The 22,806-nt window shown below is 34.8% G+C and overlaps 1 protein-coding gene across 1 annotated transcript in view; it reads left to right on the plus strand.

Moving 5' to 3' along the window:
• The first annotated feature begins 1,152 nt into the window (after positions 1 to 1,152).
• The window catches only part of LOC143406169 (uncharacterized), a 28,400-nt gene continuing 6,746 nt past the window's right edge, over positions 1,153 to 22,806 (plus strand). The window contains exons 1-5 of the mRNA XM_076864792.1: positions 1,153 to 1,230; positions 5,725 to 5,795; positions 8,986 to 9,082; positions 12,664 to 12,765; positions 21,556 to 21,714. Coding sequence (XP_076720907.1) covers positions 1,153 to 1,230; positions 5,725 to 5,795; positions 8,986 to 9,082; positions 12,664 to 12,765; positions 21,556 to 21,714 — 507 coding nt within the window. The remainder of the gene's footprint in view (positions 1,231 to 5,724; positions 5,796 to 8,985; positions 9,083 to 12,663; positions 12,766 to 21,555; positions 21,715 to 22,806) is intronic.

The raw sequence follows: 22,806 nt of genomic DNA on the forward strand, positions 1-22,806 counted from the left end.
TGCTAGGACCGCCATCTCCTACCAACTCTCCCATACACCTTTTCTCTGCCTCCCATCATGACTTATACCCATTCCCAAAACCCACCATTCTTCCTTCGAGCTTTTACAAAAGACTCTGCTTAGATTTCCTCTTTCCTCCCCACCTAGAGAAACCCACTCATCCACTATGTTGGGCAGTGACTCTGCTGCTCTCTCAAAGAATATTAGCAGCCTCCACCTCAGTCCTGCAATACTGTGCAATACTTTCTATCACAGAACACACATATGGCTGGAGAGTGGAATTTGTCTGCATGTTCCTCTAACGATTACTAGAATATAAACTCCTCGAAGTTAGGGTCTTCATCTTTGCATACTCGTGAACCTATGTAGTCTATATCAGTGCAGTAGAGGAGTTCAACCAATGTTTCTTGAATGAATTTTATTTTAAACCATGATCTAAGCCAGGTGTGGTGGCACACGCCTGTAATCCCAGCTACTTGGGAGGCTGAGGAAGGAGGATCGCAAGTTCAAAGCCAGCCTCAGCAATTTAGCAAGGCTCTGAGCAACTAGCAAAACCTGTCTCAAAATAAAAACTAAAAAGGGCAGGGGATGTGGCTCAGTGGTTAAGCGCCTCTGGGTTCAATCCCCAGTACCAAAAACAACAAAAAACATGGTTTACTTTTCCATATCCTAGACTGCAAATTAATCAAAAGTAAGGCTTTTGAAGTAAAATTAATTGTTTGGTTGTCGGATTTTTTTGTTCTTATTTTGTTTCTAGAAGGGATTGACCCCAGGGGCTCTTTACTACTGAACACATCCCAGGTCCTATTTATTTTCTGAGTCAGAGTCTCACTAAATTACCGAGGCTGACCTCGAAGTTGGAATAGTCCTGCCTCTGCCTCCCTAGTCGCTGGGACTACAGGCGCAGGCACCCAATAAGTGATTTTAAAGACCACCACGAAGGCTTCGCCCACAACACAACAGATTTCTCCAGAAACCTGGAAAGGGTCTCGCACTCGCCTCAGCTCAGCCCACAGATTGTCCCGCCTCCCTCCCTGCCAATCAATCACCCCACGCGCCTGCGCAGGCACCGCCTCCTCAGGGAGCCCCGCCCCAAAGCCTTAGCGGGCAGTTACGACCGGCTGGATCTTGTCCTTCACTGGCCCTCCCATTATGACGATTACCTACAGCTGCATTGCTAATGGGCGAGCGGTCCTAGCGGAGCTGGCCTTGACTGGAGGCTCCTATCAGGTACCTGCAGGTCCGCGCTTCCGCGGGGTTCGCTTCTGGAGGCTAAGGGCTGTGAAGCCCTTTCCTCAGGACGCGGCGCCGCGGGAGGGCCCAGAACTCTGGGGGCGCAAGAGGCCGGGACTCCCGGGCGGGAGCTGTAAGTGCGCCCCCCAGAGGTTGTGGTTGGCACTGCATGTGCCGCGTTTGGCACCATTATACCATTATTAACCATTATTTGTACCATTGTCCGATTAAGTAGACCTTAAAGATTTTCTTTCCCTTGTAGAGAAATGACCTGCAATTAAGCACACATTTAGTGAACATGTTGTAGTTGCCAAATTCCGGAGTAAAGAATGTGAGGGATGCATAGATAAAAATGAACATGACGTTGGCCCTGGAATCCTTATTTAACCTTTGTCTTCAGAGTGTAAAAGGTATTTCAGTGGAGGTAGGATGTGATTGTTCCTGTAGCACTCAGGATGGCTGTCTGTGTGCTGGCTACAGAGAAGATGGTTAGGCTACAGATGAGGCTGCTTGGCTGGTAAGCCTTATAAGAATTAGTCCTGTCCTGGTATAGAGCAGAGGGATGAGAACACCCTGCAGAGGGAATAGCATGGTGTTTGGGGATCCCCAAGAAACCCAGTGTAGCTAGAGCACAGGTTCCCAATGCTTATGGGCTGGAGATGAGGCCCTGATTGCCCGGTAGTATCAAGTATCAGTTCTTTGTCCCGAGTATATCTTGAATCCATCTTTTTTTTTTTTTTTTTTTAACCATGTCTTCATCCAGGCCCTGATAACTTCTCACCGAAGCTTGCTGAAAACGCCTCCTAACTAACCTCTCAGAATTCAGAGCCTAGTCCTCCTCAAAACTCACATTGCTGCTCAAGTGATCCTTCCTAAAAGCAAACGTGATGCTTCAAATCATTTGATGCTTCCTTGATTATATTCAGAATAAAGCTGATACTCCTTCATTTGGCAGTCAGAGTCCTCCCTGAATGGAAGAGCTTTTCCAAGACTGCCTCCTTCCCTTCTCTGGATGTTCCTGTTCTCTATCCTGAACTTCCTGCTGTTCTCCAATCTCATCAAAGTCTCCTTTTCTCTTTCCTGCTCCCTCTATGGAGAGACCACTTTCCTCCACTTTGAGACAATATAAGCTCTTCTGTGCTTTTGAGATGTTTCTTAATTCCTTCTTGAAGCCTTCTCTAGCCCAGACTAATTGACAACCCTAACTACCAAACTACTTAGGCTGAATGGAATTTTCTCTTATTTACCTACCTCTGCCATTGAACTTCAAGACAGGGACTATCTTCATCTCTGTCTTCCCAGTATACAATGCTGTGATTCATAGATTCTCAACACACTTTTTTTTAAAAAAATTAGAGCATTATAATTATACATAGTATTTGGGTTCATTTTGACAAAAATAATACATGCAAGGAATTTGATTTCAATCTCTATTCTCCTTCTTTTCCTCCCCCTATTCTCCTTCCTCTACTCTATTGATCTTCCTTTCACAACTTTTTTTTTTTTTTTTTTTTTTTTTTTTTTTGGTACTGGGGATTGAATTCAGGAGCACTCAACCACTGAGTATTTGTATTTTCTTTAGAGACAGTTGCTTAGCACCTCACCATTGCTGAGGCTGGCTTTGAACTTATGATTCTCCTGTCTCAGTCTCCCGAGAGACTGAATAATTTTTGATTGGTATTTTCTAAATATACATAAAGGTGAAATTCCCTTTGATACATTTATACATACATATGTATATATTATACATATTATATATATATATATATAAAACATGATTTTGTTAAACTCATTCCATATTTTGTTCCCTTTCCCCTTCTTTTCCTCCTCCCTCTCATTCTCCTTCTTCTACTCCTCTCATCTTCCCTGTATCTTTATGATATCCTGTACCATCCCTCACTCCTTATTTCCCTCATTTTGCTCTAGCTTTCACATACAAGAGGAAAGATTCAACTCTTGGTTTTCTGGCTTATTTCACTTAGCATGATTTTCTGCATTTCCTTCCATTTACTGGCAAATGCCATTTTCATCTTCTTTATGGCTGAGAAAAAACTCTATTGTATATATGTACCACATTTTCTTGATCCATTCATCTAGAGACAGGCATCTGGGCTGATTATACAATTTGGCTATTGTGAATTGTGCTGCTATAAATATTAAAGTTGATGTATTGGTATAATATGCTGATTTTAGTTCTTTTGTATAAATACCAAGGAGTGCAATAACTGGGTTATAGTGTGGTTCCATCTCTAATTTTTTGAGGAATCTCCACACTGCTTTCCCTATTGGTTGTACTAATTTACAGTCCCACCAAAAATGTATGACTATACCTTTCCCCACATCCTTGCCAGCATTTATTACTATTCATGTTCTTAATAATTGCCATTCTGACTGAAGTGAGATGAAATCTTAGTGTACTTTTGGTTTGCATTTCCCTGATTGCTAGAGATGTTGAACATTTTTTCATGTATCTGTTGGCTCTTTGTATTTCTTCTTTTGAGAAATTTCTGTTTAATTCTTTTGCCCATTTATTGATTGGGTTACTGGGTTTTGGCATTGAATATTTTGAGTTCTTTATGTATTCTGGATATTAAACCCCTGTCATAGGAACAGATGGTACAGATTTTTTCCCCCCATTTTGTAACTTTCTCTTCACTCTTTTAATTGTTTCTTTTGCTGTGCAGAAGTTTTTTTAATTTGATGGCATCCCACTTATTGATTCCTGGACTTATTTATTGTACTTTGGGTGTATTCTCAAAGACATTTATTAAGGAGGGAGAGAGGAATTTAAAGACTTTCAGAAGCAGGCAGGAAGGTAAGAATTTAGAAGAGAGCAGGGTTGTCTACAATTGCAGTTGAGGTGTGGAATTACTGCAGTGCAGAAAGCTGACCAGGGGAGAGGAAAGGATGGCAAGGAGCTTTAAGGAACACTTCAGGTTGAGAAGTGGGAGAAAGATGTCATGGTTTCCCTCAATGTCAAGGATTGTCACAAAAACTTTATATTGGGGGGGGGGGCGTTGGGGATGTAGTTCAATGGTAGGATGCTTGCCTAGCATCCTTATGGGCCTGTGTTCCATTCCCAGAACTGCAAAAAAATTAAAAAAATATATTACTTTTTTGAAAAATATCAATACTTACACTTAATCACAAGATCCAATCAACTGCAGTTACAGGGTTCTAGAGCTGACCAAGATCCTAAAGATCATCTGCCTGCTCTCTTCATTCTTTCCACAAAGAAACAGGCCAGACAAGTCCCTGAGTCTGCAGCATGTGAATTCCAGAAATACACCTTGAACCCACCTTGTCACATTTCCTACTGCCTCATGTTGTCATTTGTTTTGGTTTTTGCTACAATAGCAGTGTTTATATTCTCCAAATGTGACACTTGGGGGAAGATAGAGGAATATTTTCCAATTCTAATAACAGAATAAAAGGAAGTTTACGTATGCCTTTAATGTTCCAAGTTTCTTAGGAAATCCTTTCCTAGAAAATACTGCCTTGATGTTTTAGACAATATCAAGAGTTTTTGAGTTTTATTTTCTACAATTAATAAGCTTTACCCTTTCATAAAAGTTTTAAAATATCATTTTGCAAAAATAGGAGTAGATCTATCCAAAACTTCTTAGATAATGTTCACATTCCTTTTATGCTTCTAAAGTAAATTAATGAGACTCCAAATAAAAGACTATATATGTAAAGTATTCTGGATAAGTGTAGTATCTTGCAAATTTTTTCCCCAATGAATGATCCTTACATGGAACAGGAATAAAAGTTCTTTTAGTTTTTTAAAAAGATAAATGACAGTGGTACATGACTGTAATCTCAGAAGCTTGGGAGGCTGAGGCAGGAGGATCATGAGATCAAAGCCAGCCTCGGCAATGGCAAGGTGTTAAGCAATTCAGTGAGACCCTGTCTCTAAATAAAATACAAAAAAGGGCTGGGGATGTGGCTTATTGGTTGAGTTCCACTGAATTCAATCCCCAGTACCCCCCCCCCAAAAAAAAGAAAAAGAAAAAAAAGATAAATGAGTAGTAAATATAAATTTTTATTTGGAAAAAGATAGAAGGTATTGCTAAGGGTATTCAGAGAAGAAGAGCTGAATATATAATCCATTAACCTTTTAATTATACTGGACTAGTGTTCACTAAAAAGATGTTTAATCAGCTAGTGCTTTCTATGCTTTCTAGCCTTGAAGCCATATATAACATTTGACTGTAAAAATAAAATTATCTAGGGCAGCCTACATTTGCACACTTATATGTGCATATATAAATTATGTGTATATTTATATATGTTTAGTATTTTCATCCAAATTCATATGAATATTTTATGACTTCTTGCCTCTTACCATACTTTATGAATAATACCCATTAGATCTTCTAGGAAAAAGTTTTTCCTTAATTAACTAATCATAACATTTGTAAAATTTAGGAGGAAAATAATGAAAATACAATAATCTTCATAAAGTAAATGCTGACTATTTATTTTTAGGAAGCAGCAGCAAAAGTCCTTAGACTTGTGCTTCTTAGAGGTGAAACAAAGACCATAATTCAAATGGGAAGGTAAGGAGTATCCTAATGAAGTCCATTTAACAATTACCAACTAATGATTCCAATGATGAATGAAAAAAAAATAACAATTGCACATACACTTGATTAAATCTGCAGAAAAGGAGACCTACATGTAAAAGTATAAAATACGAATGGGAATAATAAACACCAACTTCAAGACACTAGTCACCTCTAGCCAGGTGTGGTGGTGCACACCTATAACACCAGTGACTCATGATGCTGAGGGAGGAGAATCACAAGTTCCAGGCCAGACTCAGCAACTTAGTGATACCCTGTTTCAAAATAAAAAAGAAAATGGACTAGGGATGTAGCTCAGTGGTAAAGTGCCCCTTGGGTTCAATCCCCAGTACCAGAAAGCGAGAGAGAGAGGGAGGGATTGTTACCTCTTTAAAGGGAAAGGAAAAGAATGAAATTGAGGAAGGATATGAAGGAGATACTAATTGTATCATTTTAACTGAGAAGTGGGCCTAAAAGTGTTCCATTATCTTATTCTCCATCTTTTTGGTATACCCAAAGCATTTCGTTAATTAAAAAAAAAAAAAAAGGAAACTTCTATTAAAATCACTTTAATAACACTACGAATAGTAGCCACAACTCTTAAGCTTTTCTTGGGATATTACATGTGATGATCTTAAACCAATGATGAAAACACTTGCTAGAAAAGGAACAAGTAGGGGAAAAGAGCTTTTGTTTAGTCCCTTCATATTTTTTTTAAAGAATAAGCTTTAACCTTTTTTTTTTTAAAGTAAAACAGTCTGAAAAAAAAAAAAAAAAACTGGGTGTGATCGTACGTGCTTATAGTCTTAGCTAACCAGGAGGCTGAAGCAGGAGGACTTGATTAAACCCGAAGAAAAGGAGAACTTCTACATGTAAAAGTATAAAATCACTAATGGGAATAATAAACAAGAGTAAACAATAATAAATAAGAGTTCCATACCAGCCTGGACAACTTAGAGAAGCCCCATCTAAAAAAAAAAAAAAAAAAGATAAGTGAAATGTATAGCTTTTTTGAAGAATTATAAGGGATTCTATCCAATAGCAATTGCTACCTAAGCCAAAAAAATAAAACCCTGCCAGCAACCCCCAAAAACTCCCCATCTTGTGCTCTGGTGTCCCATTTATTGCTTCTTCTCTTTCCCCCAAATGGACCGCTATCTGAACTCCTATAGTATTTGCTTTCCTGTTTGTTTATTGCCTCAGCACCCAAATATGCATCCTCAGATGAAAGCCCAATCCTACCCATTTTTAATATGTCTTTTGAGTTCCTTTGAATCTATACTCTCCCTCTCCACTCCTTTCATTTTGTTACAGTTTACTGTTAAGGAATCTACAAAATTTCTCACATTCTAGGTTTGCTGATTGAGTACCCAAAATGCATTTCACCATATTCCAAGTAACTGATCCAGAGTCTAGAGTCCAATCCCTTTGGCAAGACTATATGAGTTTTTTCTATCAGATGGTGCTTAATTCCTTTGGAGATGTTAGCAACCATCCTTATTCATTACTAAGTTGTAGAGCCATTAGTTTATTGGTGTTTGCAAAATGATGATCTAGTTGTGTTTTCACTGAAATAATTAGGTGAAATGATTTTAGAAACAGGTACCTTCCTATTGGTTATTTGCTTACCCATACTGTATATTCAAATTTGAGTTTTACTCTGAGGCCTCTTTCCTGAACTCAAGACTTATTTTCCAACTGCCTGTTCCACAGTTCAGATGTCTAACCCTTCAGTCTTCACATCTACCTTTCTAGTTCCTTGGGTCTTCAATCTTGTTATCCTTGACTTTTATCGCTTTTACACTCAAATCCATTAGCAAATTCTCTTGCCCTTCCTTTCCAAATAGTAACCAAGCCACCATCATCCCTTGCTTTATATAAATATATTTAAATATATTGATTATATATAACATATGTTTTCAAACGTTATATGTTTTGCCTTAAATGTTTTATGCCTATGTATATTAATGTTATTTATATATATATATATATATATATATATATATATATATATATATATATATTTATATATAAAAGATATATATTAAAGATAAAAAAATGAAAAAATGACTCTATATATTAATACAATCAAAATAAAAATGAAAAGGACTGGTGATGTAGCTCACTGACAAAGTGTCACTGGGTTCAGTCCCCAATACTGGAAAAAAAAGTACCTAAATGTTACTCACTAGTAACATACTAGGCATAAATTTAAAATATCTCTCCTTTTCACATCTAGTGTCAATCTCTTTCCAATCACATATATAACTTTCATGTAGATAGTAGAATTAGCAACTCTTCCCCAACCCACTCTTCCAAATTTAGGAATAAAAATATTTTCCAGGCGGAGATTACATTTATCAATATCATCATTAAAATATTTTAGCATGTTGTATTCATGATATGATATGAGGATTTATGTTGAAATGACATATACTTTAAATTTTGTGCCTCTAGGATTATCCTTTCTACATGTTTCTGAACATGATTTAACATTTGACAAGGTCTGTTGCCTGTTAACTATTTGGAGATAGAGTGTTTAAAAGACTAATATTTAATGATGGAGGCACTTTACAAGAGTCATCTAGCCTCCTAATATATGACTCTGAGAAAGTAGACAGGTCTAGATGTTGGAATGCTCAGGATAAGCACACTTCAGCATAATAGGAGTATAATTCTCCTCTCCCCAACTCATCCTATTCTCCAGAATATCCTTATCCATCATTAAATTCTAATCTATTATATTAGAATTCTAATCTATCATATTAGAAAGTCAAGTGCCAAAATTAAATATGCCTACCTAAAAATACAGGAATAGGAAAAACCAGTGAACATAGCATTTTCTATTCTGTAAGAACCTTGATTGTTACAATTTGACTTCTATCAAAACCATTTCATACACACACACACACACACACACACACACACTTATAATCAGGTTATTAAATTCATCTTCAGTGTAATTTATTAATGCAATTTTAAATACATTTTTAAATACACTTTTGGTTTAACATTATTTACTTTAATATCTCAAACTGATGAAAGCTCTTCCAATTATTCTGATTATAAAAATTTAACCTATATAGTTTTTATACCACTAATGACAACTTGAAAATGAAGCTAAATTTTCTATATGGGTACTTAATTCCTTCAATATTTGTAAATGAATGCATTCTTTCCAAAGCTATATCTACCATACTCTCTTTATCAACGGAATCACTTACTTATGTGCTACAGACAATGCCTTGGATAAGGTGGCACCATCTGCATTTCTTAAGAAAGTAAGTAACTTTGGGGGCTGGGGATGTGGCTCAAGCGGTAGCGCGCTCGCCTGGCATGCGTGCGGCCTGGGTTCAATCCTCAACACCACATACAAACAAAGATGTATCTGCTGATAACTAAAAAATAAATATTAAAATTCTCTCTCCCCTCTCTCACTCTCTCTTTAAAAAAAAAAAAAAAGAAAGAAAGTAACTTTTTATACTAACACAGGACTTGAAAGTTTTTGAAATTATAAAGTCTATAATTTATACTTTGTACTTTATTTAGTAATAGTACACTAACAAAAAGCATATCATTCATATCCTATAATATGCAGACTCATGGTCATTAATGACCTTCAGAGACCTTATAATCTCTTCCTAATCTGTATACTGCTTCCATACTTCCCCTGACTCTCAAGCAATGTCTGCAAAAAAACATCTACTCAGATCTATTGGAACCTCATAACCACCATGCCTGACTAATATTTTTTTTTTGTTTCTTAAATTAAGAAAGAGCTGGAATCACAATAATTCGGAAGGCTAAGGCAGGAGGATCACAGGTCCAAGGTCAGCCTCAGCAACTTTGTTAGCCCTAAGCAATTTAGTGAAACCTTGTCTCAAAAAAAAAAAAAAAAAAAGAGCTGGGATTTATTTCAGTGATAAAGCATCCCTGGGTTCAATTCCCAGTACCAAAAAAGAAAGAAGAAGAAGAAGAAGAAGAGAGAGAGAGAGAGAGAGAGAGAGAGAGAGAGAGAGAGAGAGAAAGAAAAAGAGAGAAATGGGGGGAGGAAGGGATAGGGAGAGAAAGAGAAAGAAATTAAAGTAAAATGATATTTAATATACTTAATATTTAAGATATATTTTAATATATGTGGGAAATGTATTTTATTTGCAAATAATTATATGCATGGGGAAATAAGTGACAAGAAAATTTTGAGACCAATATTGTAAAGACATTTCTATGAGCATATATAAATCAACTATTAATAGTTAAATAAAAAGGAATATTATTTTAAGCTGAGCATAGTGGTGCATACTGTAATCTCAGCTACTTGGGAAGCTGAGGCAGGAGGATTACAAGTTTGAGTTCAGCCTGGGCAACTTAGCAAGACCCTGTCTCAAAATTGAAAATATAATATAAAAGGGGCTGGTGATGTAGCTCAGTGGTAAAACACCCCTGTATCCATTCCCAAGTCCCCCTGCTCAAAAAAAAAAAAAAAGCCTTGGGAAGTAGTTCAGTAGTAGATTGCGTTCCTAGCATGTGCAAAGGCTCTGGGTTCAATTCCCAGTACCAGGAAGACATGTATATATAGATATAGATAGGAAATATAGATATATATGAAATATAGATATATTTATTTTTAAATACATATTTTATGTTATATATAATGCCACTAATATACACTTATAATAAATATATAATATACAACATAAATATAATAAAAATATGTGTATATATTTTTAAATATGTAAACATATTAATGTACATAGTATATATACAACATATTTAAGGTAAACATGTTTGTAAATATATATTACAAATATATTTAAATATATTTATGTAAAACATATATAAATTTTAAATATATATGATTTTAAAATCCAGACATATTATCTCTAGGGAAAGTTTTAACTGAGAATTTCCAGCAAATATAAATTATGGTAGATAGAGTACTTCTTTTACATGCTTATATAGATACAGGAGATCTTATAAATTTCTGAAAGACTAATTAACTTCAAGAGGTATCACCTGTTGTTCCTATCACCCCAAGTTTGATCCCCAATCAAAAGAGGAGATTTCAGGAAAGGTAATCTAGAGACAGGCTAGAACTCAACCATCATCAGAGTAATTTTTATGTTTGTTTCTTATGTTTAAAAGTAAATGATACTGGGCTGGGGTTATATCTCAGTGGAAGAGCACTTGCCTAGCATGTGTAAGGCACTGGGTTTGAGTCTCAGCACCACATAAAAATAAATAAAATAAAGGTCCATTGTCAACTAAAATATTAAAAAAAAAAAAAGTAAATGATATGGGCTGGGGATGTTGCCAAATGCTAGAGCTGGAGCACTTGCCTGACATGTGCAAGATCCGTTTGATCCCCAGGACCACTAAATAAGTAAATAATAATAATAAATAATAATAATAGACTTTAATTTTATTTACAAATATATAATTCAAAATATATATTTATATATTTTTATTTATAGATTGGGGGGCAGAACCAGGGATTGAACTCAGGGGTACTTAACCACTGAGCCACATCCCCAGCCCTATTTTGTATTTTCTTTAGAGACAAAGACTTGCTGAGTTGCTTAGTGCCTTACCATTGCTGAGACTGACTTTGAATTTGAGATCCTTCTGCCTCAGTCTCCCAAGCTGCTGGGATTACAGATGTGCATCACTGTGCCTAGCTAGAACAAATATTTTAATAAAAGACACTGATGGGGATGGGGTTGTAGTTCAGTGGTGGAGTGCTTGCCTAGCACATGTGAGGCACTGGGTTCAATCCTCAGCACCATATAAAAATTAAATAAGTAAAATAAAGGTATTGTGAGGATATAGCTCAGTTGGTGTAGAGTGCTTGCCTCGTTTGTACAAAACATATGCACAAAGGGTTTAATCCCCTGGGTTCAATACCTAGCACCTCCCCCCCCCCCAAAAAAAAAGAAAGAAAGAAAAAGATATTGTGTCTATCTACATCTAAAAAACTAAAAAAAAAATTGTTTTTGAAGATATTAACAGAAAACTCAACTTTCCTATAGTTACTAATAGTTATTCTCTAGTCGGGTTCATGTATCATATGTTTATTTTATCTGTTCAATGTACTAACTTGTATTGACCCAGCTCAAACTATAACCATATTGTAAAGTAAAAGATTATAAGGGCTAAATATTGTAATTTATTCTTCAGTTATGCCTACATAAATATTGTAATTTATTCTTCAGTTATACCTACATAATTGTCCAGCTGCTGAACACTGTTAGCCATTAAATGAATATAGTGTATTTTTTTTAATTATCTCTCCATAATGACAAAACATTCCACTCTACCACCTTTCCAAAACCAGGTGACACAAAATTGCTAACCACATAATTTTTATCACTGCCTCTGAGAAAAGCAACATTAAATACATTTTTTGACTTTTTTTTTTTTTTAGATTTTTAAATGTCCGGGAACTAGGGTTTGATAGAAAGTCACAGTATAGTTACTGTTGAGTAGATTTTGTTGGTAGGGGTAAAAAGGGAAAGTTACAGTGCTATTTAGGAAGTATCATGGGCCCCCAGCTTTCTTTATCTGCCACAGCTAAATGTCTGCTCTTTCCCTCCAGTCCTCAAATGTGCTGAAGAAGGAAGGCAACCTCTGCAGTTGTATTGAATGAGTTTCTAGTCGGTACAGACAGGATAAGCCTGGGGTAAACTAAGTTTTCATAAATACTGCATCTTAAAGTAGAAAAGGATGCCCTGCCACAAAAAAGCCAGAAATGTTTGGGTCTCTTTAGTTTCTAGTTTCTGCTAGGCTTTTCTTCAAATGAATGTTTGCTCTCTTAATTCTCTAGTTAAAATTATCTATAGTTACATATTTCCATTAATTTCCCCAGGTTAGTGAAACTTTACTAAGAAATCCTTTGATGTCACAAGACTATTTTTCTCCTTCAAATGCAGTTGCTGCAGATTTTCAACAAGTACTAGGAAACTATATGGTATGTACTTCAAATTGTACTCCTAAATATTATTACTATTATAGCTAACAAATGAGTTTTAAGATCAGTAAAAAAGAATAAGAATTATATATAATGATAATGAATGATATTATGGTAAAGTTAATAAAGCGAGAAAAAGTATGTATTTATATACTATTATGTATTTACCATGCTTATATGTGAAAGAGGGAATAAATAAAAATATATATTTCCTTAATTATTGTTTAAAAATAAAAGGGAAGGGGAAGGATGTACCAAACACACTTAAGTGGTTACCCATGTGGCAACGGGGGAAAAAAAAGGATTAAAGTGAATCCAGGCCTATGAAACTTGTACTTTAAATCTGACGTTGGTGTCAGGTAAATGTTTATATAATTATGAAAAACTATTAAGTTAAAATATAAAAAATAACCCTTACTAACTGATAAGAAGTCACAAAAGGACAAATACTCTATACTTTCACTTATTGAAGTACTGAGAGTAGTCAAATTCTTGAGAGAAGGTAGAATGGTGTGTGGGGATGGAAAGAGTGGGAACAGCAGTCAATGTCTGATGTGTATAGAAATTAATTTTGAGAAGACGAAAAGTTCAGCAGATGGATGGTGATGATAGTTACATAATGTAAATGTAGCCGTGCACTGTGGTGCACTCCTGTAATCCCAGTGGCTTTGGAGGCTGAGGCAGGAGGATTGTGAGTTACAAAGCCAGCCTCAGCAAAAGCAAGGTGCTAAGCAATTCAGTGAGACTGTCTCTAAATAAAATACAAAATAGGGCTAGGGATGTGGCTCAGTGGTCAAATGCCTCTGAGTTCAATCCCCAGTAATAATAATAATAATAATAAATGTACTAATGCTACATAACTATACACTTAAAAATTGTTAAAATGCTAAATTTCATATATATATATATGTATGAGTGTATATATATATGTATATATATATATATATATTATTGTAAACATTTGTTAATTTTTAAATAATTTTTAAAACTTAAAGCAAAATGAAAAAAACTGTATGTTGATTAAAGGCTTAAAAGATAGTAAAAATTTATTTCAAATGACTCTAAAACACAGTAATTTGTATATTCCTAGTGGAATTATACCTTAATGAAAAAAAAACTAAAAATAAATTTACTGGGGCTGGGGTTATAACTCAGTGGTAGAGTGCTTGTCTGGCATGTGTGAGGCTCTACGTTTGATCCTCAGCACCACATATAAATAAATAAAATATAAGATCCATTGACAGCTTAAAAAATATTCAAAATACATAAGCAAATTTACTTATTTATTTTCAATAGTCACATTGTTAATAATAATATTGGCATTGCTATTCTGAATTTAGTTTACATAGATATAGATATATTACTTTGAATAACTGAGTTAAGAATCAAGAATCTCATAAGATATACAAATGTAAAATCAAAGAAGTAAAACCTAATCTCAAGTTAATTTTTTTTTCTTTTTAAGTTCCTTACCTATACACTGGAAAAGGCTAAAAGCAAAGACTAACCCAATGTTTATGAGCCACCCAAGTATTTATGTTCTAGTCTGTAAATACCATTTTCCACTAAAAGAAATCAGGATCAATTACAGATATGGGGCAGAAAATTTAAGCCAGAAATATTTTGTCATACCTACCACAAAGACGCTCAGGTCAAAAGATAGGAACCAACTTGAAAAGGCTACTTACTGCTAATGATGAAATATTTCAAGCATCAAAAGCAATATTAAATGAGCTGGGCATTGTGGTGCATGCCTCTAATCCCTGTTAATGGGTCCTGTGATGCGGCAGGAGATTTGCAAGTTCGAGGCCAGCCTGGGCAAGGTAACAAGACCCAGTCTCAAAATAGAAAATAAAAAGGATTGGAATGTAGCTTGATGGTACAGTACCCCAGGTACAATTCCCAGTACCATCAAAGAAGAAAGGAAGAATGGGAGGGAAGGAGGGAGGGAGGGAGGGAGGGAGGAAGGAAGGAAGGAAGGAAGGAAGGAAGGAAGGAAGGAAGGAAGGAAAAACCTAAATTCAGTGGATTATAACACATTGAATATGTTAAATTTGATCAGTTCCTAGATACTATCAAAGGGGGAAAATCCCTCACTAGCATTTTGGAAAATACTCTAAATATACCCCAGTACTCCAGAAACATATAGGAAAGGGTCAAGCACTTATTCTTGCCTATATAAACTGTTCTTAAAAAAAAAAAAAAAAAAAGTTGAGGGCTTGGGTTGTGGCTCAGTTGTAGACTGCTTGACTAGCATGTGTCAGGCATTGAGTTTGATCCTCAACATTAAATAAATAAATGGTATTGTGTCTATCTACAACTAAAATAAAAATTTAAAAAAATAAAACAGTTGATGGGGAGAAGTGTTTTTCTTTATGCAAGTATCCCAGCGAGTAAATGATGAAGTAAATAAAATATTATTTTGCAATTCCTAATAAAATGATAGACCTAGACAATATTAATAACCAACCAAAAATCAGTGAAAAGCTTCTGAGGAACTTCATAATGGATGAAAAAGACTCCACATGCCAAAATCCACTGTTTTCTAGCCTTAAAATAAGAGATAGTGATGTATTTTCTGATGTCACACAATGAGTAGTATATAGCAGGACTGAAATTCTCTTACCAAGAAAGTCCATGGCAAGCAATTTCAAGGGGAAAAGAAAGGAAAATCCATGGATTAGAAGAGACCTTTTTTTTTTTTTAAGAGAGAGAGAATTTTTTTAATATTTATTTTTTAGTTTTCAGTGGACACAACATCTTTGTTTTGTATGTGGTGCTGAGGATCGAACCCGGGCCGCACGCATGCCAGGCAAGCACGCTACCGCTTGAGCCACATCCCTAGCCCCTAAAAGAGACTTAAGAGAAATTTTAATCAAATGTACTTTTTGTGCCTTATTCAACAAAAGGACTATAAAAAAATGACTTGTTTTTGATACATTTATGTATGAGCCAGGGGTAGAGCTCAGTGGTAGAGCACTTGCCTACCACATGCAAGGTTCAATCCCCAGGACCAAAAAAACATTCATATACAAACTAGATATGTAATGATATTAAGAAACATTTTTAGAAATGATAATGCTATTTGTGGTTCTGTTTTTAAGAAAAAAAATGAAGCCATATCTTTCAGAAATTTAAATTGAAGCATTTCCAGATTAAAATGGTAGAAAGTCTGAGACTGGCTGTAAAATAATATATTTGGGTAAGGGGTAGCAGTATAGATGAAACAAGATTGACTATGCATAATTGCTGAAGCTAGGTGATGAGTACATAGGGATTCATTAAACTATTTCCTCCACCTTGATATGTGAATAAAAATATTTTAAGTATACTTCTATTAGTTCCCTATTTGTATATAACAAACTTAGCAGACTAACACAACAGCCATATATTATCTCAGATTTCCATGGATAAGGAATCCAGGTAGACTTAACTGAGTTCTCTGATGAGGGTCTCACAATACTACAGTCAATGTGTCAGTCTGTGTTCTTAACTGGAAGCTCTGGGGAAGAAATGGCTTCCAAGCTTGCTCAGGTTCTCAAGATCTATGGCCCTATAAGGATAGAGATTTCTGCCAGCTGGTGGCTAAAGGATACTCTCATGTCTTAGAGACTGATGGCAGTTTATTCCCATGGCTGCTTTCTCAACATGGCTGCTTGCTTCTTCAAGGCCAGCAGAGGAAGCTCTCACTCCAGTCTAACAAGTTTCATATACGTGACATAATCACAGGGATGACTTTTGTTCCTATTGGATAGAAGCAAGTCACATTCAAGAATAAGGGATTATATAGGGATGTGACTCATTGGGGATCATCATGCAGTATGTTCAACAGAATGCTAGTCAAAATGACCAAGGTTATATGCTTTCATAATGAAATTCATATATTTTATTTTGAGGAATTCTGCATATTAAACAGAAGCAAAATATATTATTAGCACGGCTACCTAAAAACTAGCTACCATGTGAAAATGTTAAAAAATTAAACATATTTTAAGCAATTAACACATCTAAATCAAATAAATTTCTATTTTACATTTGTAAACAAAGTTGGCAAGCTTTAAATTATAGAAATTTTTATGAAACATTAAATTTCTTATAATTAATAAAATCTACACAGGCCCCAAAATGTAGTTTTTAAATTGTGAAAATGTGTATAGATGTACCAAGTGTCATTGAATAGATGATGAATACTTTATCTTAACAGAGTTTAGATATTTCTCTTATATTACAATAAACTATTAAAAAAGAAGAAGAGAAAAGGAACTAAAAGAAAACCAAGTATTAGCTATTTGTCTTGATTTGCTTGTATATACAAAGATACTATTTCCAAATAATGTCAAATTCATCAGTATCCACAGTTAGACCTTCAGTGTAGTTTGGGGTGATACATAATTCAATTCAGAACCCTCCCTTTTTTACATCTAAATGGTAAGCCCCTCATAGAACAGCAATCAAAAGACACATGGCTCACTGACCAAGAAGATCATAGGTGTGTTTAAAGTGGATAAGATCATTTTCCTAGAACAGGGTTTGATTTTGTTTTGTTTTTGTTGATTTATTTTTATTTTTGCAGTGCCAGGGATCAAATCTGGCCCTTGGACATGCTAAGCAAGTGCTCTACCACTGAGCTATAGTTTCAGCCCTGAGCAAAAGTAGTAGCTATTAATAATATGTTAAAAGAAATACAAATATGTTAAAGAAATACAAATCTCTATAATCTGAATCAAAACCTCTTAACAATTTGGTACATAATATTCCAGAATATTTTCTGTGTGTGTCTGTAATGTATATAATGTAAGTTTATACATACTTTTGAAATAAAGAAAACTGGGTTTATTCATACAGTGGGTGAAGTTTTAAACTCTGGTACTTCTTGAATCTAAATCTGTTTGGTTTGTTTGTTTGTTTGTTTGTTTATGATGTTGGGAATCAAACCCAAGGATTAATACCAAAAATCCTAGCTAATGAAACAAGATGAAGAAAAGGAAATAAAAGGTATACTGTTTGAAAGAAAGCAATGAAACTGTCTTTGTAGATGACATGATTGTCAATGTAGGAAATCCAAGAGAATTGGTCAAAAAACTCCTGGAACTAATAAGCAATTATAACAATGTTACAGAATAAAAAAGGCAGTTGTCTTCTGTGTACCAGCAATGAATAAGTAGAATTTAAAGTTAAAAACATAATGCTACTTACAATTTCAACCCTCCAAAATGTAATGCTTAGATATAAATCTAGAAATAAAAGTGTAAGATCTATTGAAGAAAAATTACAAAACACTTGTTTTAGTCAACTGTTTTACTGCTGTGCCCAAAAGATTTGATAAGAACAATTAGAGGAAAGAAAGTTTATTTGTGGGGGGGATCACAATTTCAGAGGTGCTAGTCCATAGATGGCCAACTCTATTGCTGTGGACACAGGGTGAGGCAGAACATGATGTCAGAAAACTGTGGCAGATCGCAGCTCAAAACATGAAATCAGGAATGAAAGAGAGAAAGAGGGGAGAGGGGTGGGAGAGGGAGAGAGGGAGAGAGCACATCAGCCAGCTTCAATATCCAGGGATAAAATATGTATCCCAAAGGCATGCTACCAATGACCCACCTCCTCTGGCCACATGTTACCTGCCTACAATTACCACCCAGTTAATTCTTATTAGGGGATTAATGCACCTATCAGGTTAAAAAAAAAAAAAACTATTCTAACCCAATCATCTCACCTCTAAACTTTCTTACATTGTCTCACACATGAGCTTTTGGGGGTCACCCCATAGCATAACCATAACAATACCAATGAAAGAAATCAATGAAAAACTAAAGAAATGGAAGGATATACCATGTTCATGGATAGTGTGACTCAAAATCAATCAAGTTCTTCCCACTTGATCTATAAATGTAGTGCAGTCACAATCACAATCCCAGAAAGATATTGTGTGGGTGTTGAGAAATTGGTTCTAAAATTTGTATCTAAAGGCAAAAGACTGACCCAGAACAGCTTTAATTAAAGAAGGACAAATTTGAAAGGCTAACATTACCTGACCTCAAAATTTACTATAAATCTGCAACAATCAAAACAGTATGGCATTGGTGATAGAACAAACAAATAGACCAATGGGACCAAATAGAATGCCCCAAAATAGACCCATATAAATATGGTCAGTGGAACTTTGATAAAGGAGCAAGGGCAATACAGTGGAGAAAAACTACTATCTCAACAAATGGTGTTGGAACTACTAGACATCCACATTCCAAATAATGAGTCAAGATAGATCTATGCCCTTCACTCAAAATGAATCACAGAACCTAAACATAAAATACAGAACTATGAAACTCCTAGAGGATACCATAGGAGAAAACCTAGTTGGCCTTGGGTATAAAAATAACTTAATAGAACACCAAGGCATAATTAATTTAAAAAATTATAAGCTGGACTACATTAAAAAACTTAAAAAATTAAAAGAATCTTTGATATATACTCTCAAGGGAATGAGAGGACAAGCTAGACTAGAAAAAAATATTTGCAAGAGACAAATCTGATAAAGCACTGGTATCTAAAATATATGAATAACTGTTAAAACTCAACAATAACAACCCAACTAAGAAATAGGTAAGCCAGGTATGGTGGTATATACCTTTAATTCCAGCTGATTCAAAAGATGAGGATTGCAAGTCCAAGGACATCCTGGGCAACTTAGACTAACACAAAATTTAAACATTTTTAAAAGGACTAAGGATATAGAACATTCCTGGGTTTAATCCATAGACGAAAGAAAAAGAGGGAGGAAAAAAAGAGAAAGAAATAAAAGATCTCAACAGGTATTCACCAAAAAAGATAAAGATTGTAAATGACATAAGAAAAGATACTCAATACCATATATCATTGGGGAATGGTAAATTGAAACAACAATGAACACAATATTAAAATAACACAATGATTAAAGTTGCCAAAATCCAAAACACTGACAATACCAAATGCTGACAAGGATGTGGAACAACAGTAACTCTTGTCCATTGCTGGTGGGAGTGCAAAAATGGTACAGCAAATTTGGAATACATTAGTTTCTTAAAAAACTAAACATACAGCCCAGTGCAGTAGCACACACCTGTATCCAGTGAATTTTGAGGCTGAGGCAAGAGGATCACAATTCAATTCCCACCAATGCCATACTGTTTTGTTGTAGATTTATAGTGAAATTTAAAGTCAGGTAATGTTAGCCTTTCAACTTTGTCCTTCTTTAATTAAAGCTGTCCTGGGTCAGTCTTTTACCTTTAGATACAAATAGCTTCAGCAATTTAACAAGGTCCTAAACAACTTAGTGAAACCCTGCCTCAAAAAATAAAATAGGGCTGGGGATGTGGTTAAGTGCCCCCTGGGTTCAATCCCCAGTACCAAAAACAAAACAAAACAAAAAAAAACTAAACATATTCCTTGATATTTTCCCAAATGAGTTGAAAACATGTCCACACAAAAACCTACATATGGATACTTACAACAGCTTTATGATTATCAAAACTTGGAAGCAACCAAGATGTCCTTTGGTAGGTGAATGGATAAACAGTGATGCATCCAGGGCTGGGGTTGTGGCTCAGTGGTAGAGCATTTGCCTAGCACATGAGGCCCTGGGTTGGGTTTGATCCTCAGCGCCACACAAAAATAAATAAAAATAAATAAAGATATTGTGTTCAACTACAACTAAAAAATAGTGATGCATCCAAACAGTGGAATATTATTGTTGCTAAAAATTAATGAGCTATACAGCCACGAAAAGACTTGGAGGAAACTTAAATGTGTATTAATAAGTGAAAGAAACCAATCTGAAAAGGCTACAGACTGTGTTCAAATAATATGAGCTCTGTTACTCAAATTATATGTAGCTCAGTGGTCAGGTGGTGGCCTAGCATGCTTGGGGTCCTAGATTCAATCACTGGAAAGAAAGAAAAAGGAAATGAAGGAGGGGAGGGGGTAAGGATGGAAGGTAGGTAGGTAGGTAGGTAGATGGGGGGGGTGTGCAGGGGAGGAGAGGGATCAGTTTTTTAGCTGGGTACAATAATACACACTTATTGCCCCAGTTTCTCAGGAGACCAAACCAAGAGGATTGTTTGAGCTCATGAATTTGGGAATAGCCTAGATAACATATCAAGACCCTATTTGAAAAACAAAAACTTTTATATGACATTCTTGAAAAAGCAAACTCTGAAGATAATAAAAATATCAGTGGTAGTCAGGGCTATATGAAGAAAAAGGTACAAGGATCTTATAGGCAGTGAAACTATTCTGTATGATTCTGTAATAGTGGATACCTGCCATTGAACATTTGTTGAAACCCACATGAAGTACAATACCAAGAATTAACCTAATATAAACTAGAACTCTGGGTGGTAATGTGTCAATGTAGGGTTATCAGCTGTAACAAATATACCATTCTGTATTAAAGTCTATTTTTTTTAAATAAATAATTAAATAAACCCTCTGCTGATTGAATACATTAATGTACTTCCTGAACTTTTGTTTTTTTTTTTCTGAGACTAAAAGAAAATTTGAGTTGATTCCTTACACAGTGAGATTTGCCTTTGACACTTTTGTTTCAATTTGTATAATATAATAGATTTTATTTTTAAAAATAAAATTTGTAGGTTGGGGTTGTGGCTCAGTGGTAGAGCATTTTCCTAGCATGTATGAGACACTGAGTTCAATTCTCAGCACCACATCCAAATAAATAAAGATCCATTGACAACTAAAAAAATAAATTAAAAAATAAATAAATAAAATTTGTGTTATTTCACTTCTATATAGATGATATACAATAAAAATCAAGATGACAGCACAATTCCCACTATCAAGAGTCAAGTCACTGATGTAAAAAATGTTATGATGCAAAGTATTGATGTAATTTTGGAAAGAGACGAAAGATTGAGCATCTCCCTCAATAGAACAGATGATCCCCAAACAACTGTAAGTGATTCACATCTGTGTTGATGTTCAAACAGTGCTCCAGGTCATAAGATTGCTGCCTTTAAGACAAATTGCTATGAAATAATCCTGTCACAAATCTGTGGTTTTTATACAAAAAATTCTTGGCCAGGGAGTGGGAAGAGGTGAAGGGAGGGAGTAAGTGGTAGGAGTCTTATTGGCCAACTCATATAACTATATTGTGTGCATGTACAAATATGCAACAACAAATCCCATCATTATGTACAATTACAATGTACAAATAAAAAATGTAGAAAACATTCTTAGAATACAACTAAAACATTAAAAGATTAATTATAAAACAATTTAAAAATAAAAACCAAATTAATTAGGAGGTGGTTGTATCTATAAAAGAAGGATTTTTTTACATTATGAAACAGAATAGTCAACAAATAAATTGCAAGGGAAAAAAAGAGGGAGAACTTATAAACAAATGGACTTATAGTTATATCAATTGAATGTGATTCTTATTTAGATTTCAATTCAAATAAACTGTAAAAATGAAAAATTATAATTTTTTAAAATAATTAGATATTGGAATTCTGGATAGTAGATGATATTCAGGAATTATTAATTTTTAGGCATGATAATGGTATTGTGGCTATGTTTTTTAGAAAGACATTATTTGAGATTTGAATTAAAATGTTTATTATTGAAATTATATGTCCGACATGTGGGTATAACAATGACTTAATTTATTCAGAATAACTGAGAAGCAAAGTATAAATTTAATAAAACTGGTCATCAATTGATAATTGCTAAAACTGAATGTTGACTATATAGGGTATATAGATGTTCATTACATCATTCTTTATTTTTGCATGTAAATACACATTTATTTATTTTTAGAATTTATTTAAATCCAAAATGTTTCCTTTTTTTCTGAGTTTAGGGTTTGATCTTGGGGAGGCAAACCTAGAAGATTTCTCAGAGATTTGGTTATTTAATTAAGATTGCATGATCAAGCATGGGTGCGTAAGAACAATAGTTTATAATCAGTACAATGTCTTATTACATCTTTCAGGTACAACATTATATTTCTCATTACATCATTCTATCAACTTTTGTATACCT

The sequence above is a fragment of the Callospermophilus lateralis genome, chromosome 8 (genome assembly GCF_048772815.1).
Source record: "Callospermophilus lateralis isolate mCalLat2 chromosome 8, mCalLat2.hap1, whole genome shotgun sequence".
Lineage (NCBI taxonomy): Eukaryota > Metazoa > Chordata > Mammalia > Rodentia > Sciuridae > Callospermophilus > Callospermophilus lateralis.